The sequence below is a fragment of the Leuciscus leuciscus genome (genome assembly GCF_965113295.1).
Source record: "Leuciscus leuciscus genome assembly, chromosome: 13".
NCBI lineage: Eukaryota > Metazoa > Chordata > Actinopteri > Cypriniformes > Leuciscidae > Leuciscus > Leuciscus leuciscus.
In genome coordinates, this window is record NC_138737.1 from 38,630,076 (window position 1) to 38,643,488 (window position 13,413).

The window sequence follows — 13,413 nt, forward strand, 5'->3', positions numbered from 1 at the left end:
TGCAGAAAATAATTGGTCAAAAGGGGAATTGATTGAATAATTAACACTTGAACAAGTAATTAATTTTCATTTAACTCATTAATTAATTAATTAATTAATTTTTCATTTCACTTTTCCATTCTGTGCGTCTGCTGAACAGTACAGACTGTAATAAAAGTCTCTGAACTTGTTAAACACACTTCTGATTGGCAATTCATGAGTTGTTCAATTTATTTCATTACATTCATTCTTTTTTTTTTTTAACTCTATACAATTGACAGTTCTCTCGTGTTCTTTTTACTCATTTCACTTTTCTCTTTTGTTCAACCATTTCAATTACTCTGTGAGTCTATTCATTGACCACATCCAAAGAATCATGTCGCATCTTATTTGCTTTTCTGTTCACTAGTTTTAGTTCTCCTCACTGTCCACTGTCGGAGCATTGTAGAGCTCTGTGTATGTGTGAGGAATACCCTCACCTACATGTGTTTTTCAGAGCCAGAAGGGCGTAAGTGTGGACTTACGCCCTTCTGGCTCCAAACATTACTCACACTTTGGTGTTAGGTCTTTATTGGTTTGTTGCTATATTCAATACAGTTTGATCTCAGATAGGTCTTTTTGGCACCATTGGATAGAGCTCATCGAGACCTTTATTTTGATATCAATAATTCATATTCACCCAAAATGCCACTTACGCCCCTCTGGCTCCAAGCCCTCGAATATCATAATACAAAACTGTGTATAGTTCACCTAAAAGAAACATTACTGTGTGAGAAAAATCAAGTTTTCAGAGTTTTAGTGTCAGTACTACATTAAACTACTTTATAATGTTGAAATATAATGTATAATAATGCAATGGGGGAATATTTGTGTGTCCTGATAATGCCAAATGTTAGCAGTAAAAAGTGTCCTACATTATTTTAAATCTAGACAGTGACTGAGCGCAAGAATATTCGTCTAAAATAATTCAGTATTTTCAGCTTTAGAATCATGAATATTGTTATTCTGGTGTCACTATTGTCCTGTGTGTTGGGTTTCCACACCAAGTCCAAGCCTGTTCATTTACACACACAATGTAGCATTTTAATCAACAGTACATTTTTTGTTTACCTTTTATCATGTGTCTTGGTGTATCGCAATAATATGGTATCGTGAGTTCAGTATCGGGATGTGTGTATCTAATCGCTACACCGCTAGTGAATACAGTAAAGAGCTCATGTTGATGATCGGCGAGTTGAAGATACGGACCTTGAGCTTCTGCTTGGTCTCCTCAGAGATGCTGCCCTTGGGCGAGAGCAGGGTGGGTGTGGGGGGGGTGACGGTGATCTCGGGGGGGAATTTGGTGACTGTGGAGGGGATCACCAGTTTGGGCATGTTGGGGGGGATTCTGGAGCGGATGCGACTCGGGTCTCCCTGCTTCCACTGCTCACTTTCTGGAGGAATCAGAAAACATTCAAAGGTTAGTTCTTAGTTTACATGACTTTATTATTACTCTAAAAATGTGACCAACTGAAGTAGAGAATGAGTAAGTGTTATTGGCAACACTTTACTATAATGTTCATTAGTTAACAGTAGTTAATGTATTAACTAACATGACCTAACCATGAGCAATACATTTGTTACTGTATTTGTTCATCTTTGTTAATGTTAGTTAATAAAAATAAAGCTGTTCATTGTTTGTTCATGTTAGTTCACAGTGCATTAACTAATGTTAACAAGATTTTAATAAAGTATTAGTAAACCAGCACAGGTGTGAGTGGAGCGTCGAGTGTGTGTGTCTGCATTACCTGTGCTGGTGTGAGTGGAGCGTCGAGTGTGTGTGTCTGCATTACCTGTGCTGGTGTGAGTGGAGCGTCGAGTGTGTGTGTCTGCATTACCTGTGCTGGTGTGAGTGGAGCGTCGAGTGTGTGTGTCTGCATTACCTGTGCTGGTGTGAGTGGAGCATCGAGTGTGTGTGTCTGCATTACCTGTGCTGGTGTGAGTGAAGCATTGAGTGTGTGTGTCTGCATTACCTGTGCTGGTGTGAGTGGAGCATCGAGTGTGTGTGTCTGCATTACCTGTGCTGGTGTGAGTGGAGCATCGAGTGTGTGTGTCTGCATTACCTGTGCTGGTGTGAGTGGAGCATCGAGTGTGTGTGTCTGCATTACCTGTGCTGGTGTGAGTGGAGCGTCGAGTGTGTGTGTCTGCATTACCTGTGCTGGTGTGAGTGGAGCGTCGAGTGTGTGTGTCTGCATTACCTGTGCTGGTGTGAGTGGAGCATCGAGTGTGTGTGTCTGCATTACCTGTGCTGGTGTGAGTGGAGCATCGAGTGTGTGTCTGCATTACCTGTGCTGGTGTGAGTGGAGCATCGAGTGTGTGTGTCTGCATTACCTGTGCTGGTGTGAGTGGAGCATCGAGTGTGTGTGTCTGCATTACCTGTGCTGGTGTGAGTGGAGCGTCGAGTGTGTGTGTCTGCATTACCTGTGCTGGTGTGAGTGGAGCATCGAGTGTGTGTGTCTGCATTACCTGTGCTGGTGTGAGTGGAGCGTCGAGTGTGTGTGTCTGCATTACCTGTGCTGGTGTGAGTGGAGCGTCGAGTGTGTGTGTCTGCATTACCTGTGCAGGTGTGAGTGGAGCATCGAGTGTGTGTGTCTGCATTACCTGTGCTGGTGTGAGTGGAGCATCGAGTGTGTGTGTCTGCATTACCTGTGCTGGTGTGGGTGGAGCGTCGAGTGTGTGTGTCTGCATTACCTGTGCTGGTGTGAGTGGAGCATCGAGTGTGTGTGTCTGCATTACCTGTGCTGGTGTGAGTGGAGCATCGAGTGTGTGTGTCTGCATTACCTGTGCTGGTGTGAGTGGAGCGTCGAGTGTGTGTGTCTGCATTACCTGTGCTGGTGTGAGTGGAGCGTCGAGTGTGTGTGTCTGCATTACCTGTGCTGGTGTGAGTGGAGCGTCGAGTGTGTGTGTCTGCATTACCTGTGCTGGTGTGAGTGGAGCATCGAGTGTGTGTGTCTGCATTACCTGTGCTGGTGTGAGTGGAGCATCGAGTGTGTGTGTCTGCATTACCTGTGCTGGTGTGAGTGGAGCATCGAGTGTGTGTGTCTGCATTACCTGTGCTGGTGTGAGTGGAGCGTCGAGTGTGTGTGTCTGCATTACCTGTGCTGGTGTGAGTGGAGCGTCGAGTGTGTGTGTCTGCATTACCTGTGCTGGTGTGAGTGGAGCATCGAGTGTGTGTGTCTGCATTACCTGTGCTGGTGTGAGTGGAGCGTCGAGTGTGTGTGTCTGCATTACCTGTGCTGGTGTGAGTGGAGCATCGAGTGTGTGTGTCTGCATTACCTGTGCTGGTGTGAGTGAAGCATTGAGTGTGTGTGTCTGCATTACCTGTGCTGGTGTGAGTGGAGCATCGAGTGTGTGTGTCTGCATTACCTGTGCTGGTGTGAGTGGAGCATCGAGTGTGTGTGTCTGCATTACCTGTGCTGGTGTGAGTGGAGCATCGAGTGTGTGTGTCTGCATTACCTGTGCTGGTGTGAGTGGAGCGTCGAGTGTGTGTGTCTGCATTACCTGTGCTGGTGTGAGTGGAGCGTCGAGTGTGTGTGTCTGCATTACCTGTGCTGGTGTGAGTGGAGCATCGAGTGTGTGTGTCTGCATTACCTGTGCTGGTGTGAGTGGAGCATCGAGTGTGTGTCTGCATTACCTGTGCTGGTGTGAGTGGAGCATCGAGTGTGTGTGTCTGCATTACCTGTGCTGGTGTGAGTGGAGCATCGAGTGTGTGTGTCTGCATTACCTGTGCTGGTGTGAGTGGAGCGTCGAGTGTGTGTGTCTGCATTACCTGTGCTGGTGTGAGTGGAGCATCGAGTGTGTGTGTCTGCATTACCTGTGCTGGTGTGAGTGGAGCGTCGAGTGTGTGTGTCTGCATTACCTGTGCTGGTGTGAGTGGAGCGTCGAGTGTGTGTGTCTGCATTACCTGTGCAGGTGTGAGTGGAGCATCGAGTGTGTGTGTCTGCATTACCTGTGCTGGTGTGAGTGGAGCATCGAGTGTGTGTGTCTGCATTACCTGTGCTGGTGTGGGTGGAGCGTCGAGTGTGTGTGTCTGCATTACCTGTGCTGGTGTGAGTGGAGCATCGAGTGTGTGTGTCTGCATTACCTGTGCTGGTGTGAGTGGAGCATCGAGTGTGTGTGTCTGCATTACCTGTGCTGGTGTGAGTGGAGCATCGAGTGTGTGTGTCTGCATTACCTGTGCTGGTGTGAGTGGAGCGTCGAGTGTGTGTGTCTGCATTACCTGTGCTGGTGTGAGTGGAGCGTCGAGTGTGTGTGTCTGCATTACCTGTGCTGGTGTGAGTGGAGCGTCGAGTGTGTGTGTCTGCATTACCTGTGCTGGTGTGAGTGGAGCGTCGAGTGTGTGTGTCTGCATTACCTGTGCTGGTGTGAGTGGAGCGTCGAGTGTGTGTGTCTGCATTACCTGTGCTGGTGTGAGTGGAGCATCGAGTGTGTGTGTCTGCATTACCTGTGCTGGTGTGAGTGGAGCATCGAGTGTGTGTGTCTGCATTACCTGTGCTGGTGTGAGTGGAGCATCGAGTGTGTGTGTCTGCATTACCTGTGCTGGTGTGAGTGGAGCGTCGAGTGTGTGTGTCTGCATTACCTGTGCTGGTGTGAGTGGAGCGTCGAGTGTGTGTGTCTGCATTACCTGTGCTGGTGTGAGTGGAGCATCGAGTGTGTGTGTCTGCATTACCTGTGCTGGTGTGAGTGGAGCGTCGAGTGTGTGTGTCTGCATTACCTGTGCTGGTGTGAGTGGAGCATCGAGTGTGTGTGTCTGCATTACCTGTGCTGGTGTGAGTGGAGCATCGAGTGTGTGTGTCTGCATTACCTGTGCTGGTGTGAGTGGAGCATCGAGTGTGTGTGTCTGCATTACCTGTGCTGGTGTGAGTGGAGCGTCGAGTGTGTGTGTCTGCATTACCTGTGCAGGTGTGAGTGGAGCGTCGAGTGTGTGTGTCTGCATTACCTGTGCAGGTGTGAGTGGAGCGTCGAGTGTGTGTGTCTGCATTACCTGTGCTGGTGTGAGTGGAGCATCGAGTGTGTGTGTCTGCATTACCTGTGCTGGTGTGAGTGGAGCGTCGAGTGTGGTTGTCTGCATTACCTGTGCTGGTGTGAGTGGAGCGTCGAGTGTGTGTGTCTGCATTACCTGTGCTGGTGTGAGTGGAGCATCGAGTGTGTGTGTCTGCATTACCTGTGCTGGTGTGAGTGGAGCATCGAGTGTGTGTGTCTGCATGACCTGTGCAGGTGTGAGTGGAGCGTCGAGTGTGTGTGTCTGCATTACCTGTGCTGGTGTGAGTGGAGCATCGAGTGTGTGTGTCTGCATTACCTGTGCTGGTGTGAGTGGAGCATCGAGTGTGTGTGTCTGCATTACCTGTGCTGGTGTGAGTGGAGCGTCGAGTGTGTGTGTCTGCATTACCTGTGCTGGTGTGAGTGGAGCGTCGAGTGTGTGTGTCTGCATGACCTGTGCAGGTGTGAGTGAAGCGTCGAGTGTGTGTCTGCATTACCTGTGCTGGTGTGAGTGGAGCGTCGAGTGTGTGTGTCTGCATTACCTGTGCTGGTGTGAGTGGAGCGTCGAGTGTGTGTGTCTGCATTACCTGTGCTGGTGTGAGTGGAGCGTCGAGTGTGTGTGTCTGCATTACCTGTGCAGGTGTGAGTGGAGCATCGAGTGTGTGTCTGCATTACCTGTGCTGGTGTGAGTGGAGCGTCGAGTGTGTGTGTCTGCATTACCTGTGCTGGTGTGAGTGGAGCGTCGAGTGTGTGTGTCTGCATTACCTGTGCTGGTGTGAGTGGAGCGTCGAGTGTGTGTGTCTGCATTACCTGTGCTGGTGTGAGTGGAGCATCGAGTGTGTGTCTGCATTACCTGTGCTGGTGTGAGTGGAGCAGGACGGCCACTCGTGTGTGTTGTGAATCTGAGAGACACTGGCCATCATCTTCATCTGCTGACACAGGTGAGACTCATGCTGACGGTACAGCAGACCCTCAGACGCTGCCTCCTCTCGCTCCTCTACACACACACACACACACACACACACACACACACACAGAGAGAGAGAGAGAGAGAGAGTCAGGAGACATCCTTCAGGATGGGCCACATTCAAAACTCTTCTGTGAGTGCAAATCAACTGAATTCTGCATTAATGCGTCAAGTACATAATGCAAGTACATATATTTCCAATATTCATTTCAAGTTTAGTTATATGCTTTCGTCATTGTTTTTATTTATTTTAGCTGTATTTTCAGTTTTTACCTTAGTCAGTTGCTGAGGCAAAATTGTAAATGATTCTCTTTTTAAGATTTGAATCTAATATCTATATTCTATTCTATTTTTTTAATTAAGAAAAAATAATTTTAATAGCTTTAGTTAACAAAGGGTTACTGCATATTTCATGAAGGTTCATTTAAGACTTTAAGATCAAGTAAAGAAAATATAAGGAATAAATGGAAGTGAACACAATACATCAATGTTCTCTAAATGTACATGTCTAGGGAGAAACACTTCCAACAAATATCTGATCATTTTTAATTCCTTTCACGCAAAAAAATCTTAAATCGTTCACCTCAACACTACATTATGGAAATAACTTTTATTGTAACTTCTGATCCCACAGCAAAACACGGATGTTTTTCCTCAGTATTTCTCTTATTTTGACTAATACAAACATCTAAATATTCCTAAATCAAGATACATTCACTTCAGATGTAAACTGACAAAATAAGAAGTCTTGTTTTCTGTGAAACTGATCAAAATGAAGTTCATAACAAGAAAAAATATCTGTCAACGGGCTCAGAAAAAACAGCTTCATTTAGAAGTTTTGACGGATATTTGTTCCTGTTTTAAGCATAATACATTTTGTTACATTTTTCAAGACTTAATTTTACATTTGCATCTCAAACAAATGTACCTTGATTTAATCAACTTGTTTAGATATTTGTATTGGTAAATAGGACAAAAATACTAGGAAGATTTTCATTTTCTGCATTGCATGCATTTAATGTCATGACTTTATGAATTTAAGACTTTCTGCTCTGATTTAAGACCGTTTTAAGGACTTAATTAATGTAAGGGTGAATTAAGACTTTTCTTAAGACTCGCAGAAACGCTGTAACATCAACAATGCTGATGCATATCAACACTAAGACGATTTCGGCCTTTATTTTTCAGTGTTTATGTTGGATGTGAGAATGACGGCAGTGTTTAACCGGGTCAAAGTACCACTGACTCTGATCACAGCACAAGTAATCTCTACTAAAGTGACAGATATAGTGTGTCTGTGTGCATCTAAGTATGCTTCTGTTTAGCGCTGAGGTCGTTTGATGATCTGCTCATGATGAAAAAGAGTTTTTGACATACGACAGAAACTGTGACTGAATTTTAAAGACAGCTGACTGGTTGAAGAGCGTCATGCACTTTCATTTGGCCTCTCAAGGACACACACACACACAGTCGTATACATGCACACTTAACACAATCATGTACCTTGTTTCCTTAGCAACAGAGCATGACACACAGAACACATCAGCCTAAACGACACACAGGAGGAAGTGACACGGCTAGCTCGACAAGTAATGAAAGTGTTGCTGAAGTGATGATCTGCATGTTGATCCCCAACAGGAAATGGTTATATAGAGTAAATCATAAACAGTATGTATAATTTCACGAACAAACACGCCATCTTCTGGTCACATGTCTGCAGAACTGGACAGTAACAAAATACATTTACTTGAGGACACTTTTCGAGTATCTGTACTTTACTTGAGTATTATATTTTTCTGGAAGCTTTTTACTTTAAGACTAATATCGTACTTTTTACTCCATTTCAATTCTGTCAAAGTCCTTGAGTAGAAAGTTGTAATGTCAGTCAGGGGATAATTTTGGTTGCAGGTGTTGCATTTTGGTTGGGAATTAAAGTCGAGTTGACTTTCATTTTGTTGGGTTTTAACGGGTTGTCAACCCGAATTTCATGTTCAAGGTTGGGTTTGGTTTTCTAAATGCGAATTTTGTCATTGTTTTGGAGCACACTAGCTTATAGATAACAGTAAGGCTAACATATTCATACTAAAAGCCAAACAACTTTAAATAAGGCACTATTTGAGGGAACAGCCATTTGGGTGTCCGAAACCATCGTGGACGTTATTGAGTGATTATTCACAATCGTTCTCTCACTAATGCATTCATATAAATGTAATCTTTATTGTGCTACTTTATCTGTATCTGATTTAGAAATCTGTGTGAAATATAACGACCCAAAGACAAAATAACTGATAGGAATAAGCTGTTATGTAGGAGCGCTGTGTCATAGGCCATATCTGTGTTTGAGTCTCAGCTCGAGGTTCAGGCTTATTTTGTTCATTAAGAATAAAATGTACAGTTGATTCTTTTATGTGTCTTGATTTCTGTTCTGCCTTAAATTATAACATTGTTTAAATTAAAAAAATTTTTGCTAACTGTGATTTGTATACAGTAAGGCCAAAAGTTTGGAAACATTACTATTTTTTATGTTTTTGAAAGAAGTTTCTTCTGCTCATCAAGCCTGCATTTATTTGATCAAAAATACAGAAAAAAAATGTAATATTGTGATATATTATTGCAATTTTAAATAATTGGTTTTCAATTTATTATACTTTAAATTATCATTTATTTCTGTGATGCAAAGCTGAATTTTCAGGATCATTACTCCAGTCTATCACATGATCCTTTAGAAATCATTCTAATATGATGATGATTCATTATCAAAGTTGGAAACAGTTCTGCTGCTTAATATTTTTTCATAACCTGTGATACTTTTTTAGGATACTTTGATGAATAAAAAGTAAACAAACAAAAATAAAAAGAAATAAAAAGAAGCAAATGTTTTAAAAAAACAATATACACGACTGGTCAGTCATTTGGGGTCAGTCATTTTTTTCTTTCTTTTTTTGAAATAAATCAATACTTTTATTCAGCAAGGATGTGTTAAATTGATAAAAAATGATAGTAAAGAAGATTTATATTATTAGAAAATATTTTTTTATTTTGAATAAATGCAGTTCTTTTTAACCTTTTATTCATCAAATATATTAGGCAGCAGAACTGTGTCCAACACTCATAATAAATCAGAATATTAGAATGATTTCTAAAGGATCATGTGATAGACTGGAGTAATGATCCTGAAAATTCAGCTTTGCATCACAGAAATAAATGATAATTTAAAGTATAATAAATTGAAAACCAATTATTTTGAATTGTTATAATATATCACAATATTACATTTTTTTCTGTATTTTTTATCAAATAAATGCAGGCTTGATGAGCAGAAGAAACTTCTTTCAAAAACATTAAAAATAGTAATATGTCCAAACTTTTGGCCTGTACTGTATGTACATTTCTGAAATACATAACTAAGACAGTTACCTCTGATAACAGATCACTCTAAATTGTAAATTCTGTAAAGCTGCTTTGAAACGATGCGTGTTGTGAAAAGCGCTATACAAATAAATGTGAATGTGGAATGAATGTGTCACTGCAAAGATGATTAGATACAGTACCTGTGTGGGGCACAAAGGCCATGCTTGCTATTGGCTGGCTAGGCGTCTTGCGCTGCTGCGATTGGTCGGGTTGGCAGTAGATCTGTGATGGAGTGGTGTGTGTCTGTGTCTGGATGAGAAGTGGCCGAGGGGTCTTGCTCAGCTTGGCCTCCCCGTCCTGCGCTGATGCTGTGTGTGTGTGGAGGCACGGCGTGGAGAATGATGCTGGGAAGAAGATGTCTCGCTGGTCTTTACTAAACTTGGGAGTGGTTGGCGCATCACTGGAGCTCTGTAAACAGACGAGACAGAAAAACAGTGTCATGAGTCGACGTGCTCAAAAAAAGAAAAACAGAGAAAAACAGTGCTCTTCCAATACTTCAATGGAGCCAAAGAGAAAGTGATAGAAGAAGAGAAAGAGTGAAATAAGTTCTTCTCTGCATTCTTGGATCTGCCATATCTTGGATTCCTGGTCAGGTCATTACAAAGTAATATTATTAAGGGCAACATGTAGTTTGTAAATGTTAAAAAGCAAGTTAAATGGATCTGGTTGTCACATTGAAGTCACACAAGTTCAACGGTGTCTATTTACAATGTGATTTTGCAGCGTTGAGTATTGTAGCCAATCACAGGCATTTCTGTTGAAAATAATGACCAATCAGAGGATTTACTCAGAGAGTGAGAAACCACTCAGTATCGTTTCAAAATACTGAATACGTTTCTTTAGTGCAAGTTTACTAAGTTTTACATGCACACAAATCCTCTCATTATAACAAACAAACCAGACACGATAGATTCATTGTGAAGTTTAGTCAGATTCACTGATTAAAACGGGAGTTTTCGCACTCAGTGAGTTTGCACTGAACGGACTGAGCTTCAGTGATTATAAATGAAGCGCTCTTTACTCACTGTCATTTAATTCGCAATTTGAAGAAAAGTTGTTGTTGTTTCATGAGGCTTTGCGACTTTTCCTACAAATATTTACTTCCCACTTCAGTACAAAAAGTGACAAAAACAGACAAAAAAAATATGTTATAATAGCTATTTGATATTCTCAAATAATAAATTCAAACGAAAAAAGTGAGAAAAAAAACTACATTAGGGAGTGGAAATGGCTAATGAGAAAAACACTCCTCCGCTGCCATCTACAGGTTAAAGTGGTAATTTTGTCTCTTTTTTTATTTTATTTTAAACTATTTGTATTTCACCAAGTGTTAGTTTTCCTATTGTGAACTTTAAGTTTTACAAATTCAGAAAATCTTTGAAGGATGAACAAAAAATATTTTTAGTCATCACATTAAAAACAACATTTCAACTGGATAATATTCAGACTTTTGAGCTTTAAGTGCTGGAAAAAAGTTTTGTGAAGTACTTGAAAGCCCTTAATCCATATAACAGTGGTCTATAACGGTCTAATTTGCTTTGGTTATGATCAAAACTAACACACACTTGTCGTCACATTGAGGGAGTCAAACTTTATGAAGTCATCAGAGTTCGCCTTTTGCTTTTACCTTGGCTTTTGGTGAAATGACACCACTGATTCTCACAGTCAATAACACAAAAGTCGTCATAAATAAGCATTATAAAGCAAATACAATTAAGCAAGCAGCACTTTAACTCTTAGAACTGGTATAACAGCATTATAACTACTAAAACACCAATCAATGAGCAGGAAACACACTTGTTGAGCAAATATCCATGCGACAAACTTAATCATCCAATCAGCTGCATCTGTGAGGCCTACCTGTGATCGAGTGTCTCGTTTTGCCCTGTCAAAACCCCTTCATCAAGATGGACGATTCAGTAGACGCACAGCAGAAAAAGCATGTGAACGGGCAAACAAACTAAACAGCTCTGGGTCCTGTGTGTGTGTGTGTGTGTGTGTGTGCGTGCGTGCGTGTGTGTCTTGAGAGAAGCACTCAGGGACAAGCTCACCTCACGGCTCCACAAACAAACTACACGACAACAGAACCAGCTGTTGCCATAGCAACAGATCCAAACCGCAGCCAATAGCTGATCAAACGCACTTTGCTCTCTCGCTCTCTCTCTCTGAAGAGTTGTACGGGTGCGGATCACGTCTCTTTGGTTTTGTGCACTAATGTTCAGTAAAAGCCTCCCGTAGGAAGGGAGGAAACTGCAGCTTATGATAAAAGAGAGAACTCGATGTTGATTGCATATGTAAAACTAGGACAAAAGACAACACTCCCAAGTTTCTACGGTCCCTTCTTTACGCCTCTATGAGATGTTTTTGTACATTTTATCATGCGGCAGATCAATTCTTGATTCAAAATATTGTCTTTTTTTTTATATTCGGTGTGGTTTCTCACTGCCTGTAGGCTAGGTAGGCTAGGCAGTTACAGGTGGTTGCCAAGGTGTTGCTAGGAAGTTTCTGAGTTGTTACATAGTAGAGATTTCCGAGTGGTTGTTAGATGGTTTCTTATTTGCCCAAGTCAAAAGAGCCCACACTCAAATCTCTTGTGAAATCTCTATGAATTTAGTCCCTCCTGAAATATAAAGGCATGGCCACATTACCAAAACTTTTGGGAAATTTCACATGTGCAAACACAAACAAACTTCAATCCGATGCAAAATCCACGTGGGGAAATTTCGCAATACACAAAATTTCAGATAGCGTGGATTCCTAATCTGACATCAATGACTAGTATATATATATATATATGAAGATGGTGCACTTGTATAGAGTGAATTAGCACCCATCCACATTTTCAGCAGCGCTGGTTCCTGAAGTGTTGTTTTTTCCCCCATTAATTTCTTCCAAAGTGATTTAAAAAAAGTCTTTGTTAAAGCGTTAAAGCATGTTAAAGGCCATGAACTAAGCCAACAAGCTACGAGGTGAATCACAACACTACAAACTTTGATTTGAAGCAAAGTAGTTTTTGAAAATTAGACAAAAAAACAAAGGCACAAGACTGTGTACATAACAGCTTTAGTGAGGGAAAGAACTACAATCCCATGAACAGAATAATCAAATTAAAAACAATAAAGAAATATAAAACTACTCCGCGTTTTTGAAAAAAGTTGCCAGTCAGCGCCAGAATTTTTTATCATGTTCACAAAATGTTCACGGCCGCTGGAATATTTTGTTGTATGAATATCTGAACATGCAATATATCAAAAGAAAGAACAAACCCTATAGCCTGACTACGTCAGACTTCGTACTTCCGCTCAATTTCAGTTCGCTTCTGTACTCAGTCTGAGACAGCGACCTTTCTCCCAGTTTTCCTCCGGCCTCAAAACAGCCGGCCAATCAACGAACAGAGGGCGGGCTGAGAGCCGTGACGTATAGACGCTGATTGTACCGTGGATGCGTAGATTTACTTCACATAATCTGCAAAAGTCGTTCACAGCCATGTTCACACCGGTATTTCCCTCGATGGTTTTGTTTTCGCATCATACATGTGTTTACAGTGGAAGTTAGATGCGGCTGAGCCAGCGCATAACACATGTCATAACCAAACGTTATGTGATTGGCTTACGGGTAACCAATGATTTTAAACTTCAGACAAGCGCTCCCGTTTAATGCATTCTTTTTTTATCAACACTTATATGTGGGTATGTTTAATAAAAAAAGTAAAATTTTTATCATATAACTGAAAAAAATATAACTGTTTTTATCAAAGACTACATCCAGAACGATGATCAAAACACAGATGGAGTAGATCGAGTCCATCAACACCCCTAAAGCTTCAGTCCAATAACTCAACATTTCATTCAGTAATGTTAGGCATTTTTGATTTATATGCCGTTTAATGTTTGAAGATCGCGATCATACCATCAATTAAAAACCTCGCAGCTCACAGCAGGTCTGTCTTTAAAGGTTTACAAGTTACTGTAAAAAAATAATTACCAATGGGGAAAAAATGAATGAGATTTTACTTCTGTAACCTGACCGTTGCACTC

At 41.7% G+C, this 13,413-nt stretch overlaps 1 protein-coding gene across 6 annotated transcripts in view; it reads right to left on the minus strand.

The window, feature by feature from the left end:
• cabin1 (calcineurin binding protein 1) overlaps nucleotides 1-13,413 on the minus strand; it is a 129,712-nt gene that overhangs the window by 2,653 nt on the left and 113,646 nt on the right. For all 6 annotated transcript variants that reach the window (XM_082188661.1, XM_082188660.1, XM_082188658.1 and 3 more), the window contains 3 exons: nucleotides 9,517-9,784; nucleotides 5,852-5,995; nucleotides 1,228-1,412 (listed from right to left, as the gene is read on the minus strand). In XM_082188661.1, coding sequence (XP_082044787.1) covers nucleotides 1,228-1,412; nucleotides 5,852-5,995; nucleotides 9,517-9,784 — 597 coding nt within the window. The remainder of the gene's footprint in view (nucleotides 1-1,227; nucleotides 1,413-5,851; nucleotides 5,996-9,516; nucleotides 9,785-13,413) is intronic.